Raw genomic sequence first — 1,174 nt, 5'->3', positions numbered from 1 at the left:
TACTAATGTACCGACGGGATATAGTAGATCCCGTTAAGATTTTAGTAGCCCTATAAAAATAATAGGGGGTAGATCCTATTAAGAAATTAAGTAGATTTTATTAGAGGGTAATTAGGCATATAGGTAAGTAAAATAAATATAATAATATATAATATATAGATAAAAGTAAAAGTATTATAATTCTATTAAGTATATATTTATAGTATTTTTATTTAATTTATTTAAAAGAGTTATAGACTAAGGGGTTTAGGTTAAAAATAGGCTAGCTTATAAGTGTTATAACTATATACTAAGGTTATAACTATAAGTATAAAGTAATATATATAATATAGCTTATATAGCTAGAAGCTAGGTAAAAGTAAGGTTAGTAGGTGGTTAAGGGTATATATAAGACTAGTCTAAGAGGTAAGAAGGTAGAAGTATAGTAGCTAGTAATAGCTAAGCCTAGACTAAAAGTAAGAAGCTAACCCTAGTAAAGTCTAAAATAGTAAAAGAGGTATAGGTAAGTACTATTATATTATTTATTTATAATAAGGTATACTTATTTATATTTTATAAGTAATACTAGTAAATATATATTATCTAAAAGATTAGTATATATTTAGCTACCTATTATAATATTATCTAAGTTATAATATAAAAGAAGATTATATAATATATCTAAGAAATTCCTAGGTTAATTTAGAATTAAGTATAGTTAGCCTAATATTTATTACCTACTAGTAAGCTAGCTATCCTATCACTTATTCTAAGTATTAATACTATAAGGCGATAATTCCCTAACTAGTGTTTTTACCTTATAAAAAAAAACCTAAAGAGTAGTAATAATTATTAGGTATAGTAGGTAATAATAAATAATAAGTAAGTACTTTCCTAACATTTATACTAAATATTAGCATATAGGAGCAACGTTTTCTCCCTATATATAAAATACCCTATAAAAAAAAAGTAAGAGTACCCTAACATTTATACTAAATATTAGTATATAGGAGTAACGTTTTCTCCTTATATATAAGAAACCCTAAAAAAAAAAGTAAAGGTACCCTAATAATAAAAGTATACTATAATTCTAATAATTTTTTATTAAGCTTCTAAACCTTATTTTATAACTCTAACCCTTAACCTAGCTAATATTTACTATTATATTTTTATTATTAATATTATAAAAACTACC

The 1,174-nt window shown here is 22.9% G+C and overlaps 1 protein-coding gene across 1 annotated transcript in view; it reads left to right on the top strand.

The window, feature by feature from the left end:
* The window catches only part of BBA_07883 (geranylgeranyl pyrophosphate synthetase AtmG, putative), a gene marked incomplete at both ends in the record, with an annotated part of 2,256 nt that extends 1,662 nt beyond the window's left edge, over positions 1-594 (top strand). The window contains 4 exons of the mRNA XM_008602980.1: positions 160-165; positions 342-352; positions 489-502; positions 590-594. Of these exons, the coding sequence (XP_008601202.1) occupies positions 160-165; positions 342-352; positions 489-502; positions 590-594 (36 nt within the window). The remainder of the gene's footprint in view (positions 1-159; positions 166-341; positions 353-488; positions 503-589) is intronic.
* Between the last annotated feature and the right edge of the window lie 580 nt (positions 595-1,174).

The sequence above is a fragment of the Beauveria bassiana genome (genome assembly GCF_000280675.1).
Source record: "Beauveria bassiana ARSEF 2860 unplaced genomic scaffold BBA_S00029, whole genome shotgun sequence".
NCBI classification, from domain to species: domain Eukaryota; kingdom Fungi; phylum Ascomycota; class Sordariomycetes; order Hypocreales; family Cordycipitaceae; genus Beauveria; species Beauveria bassiana.
The sequence above is the reverse complement of the archived record's forward strand: the minus strand, read 5'-3'. Positions and strand labels throughout refer to the sequence as shown.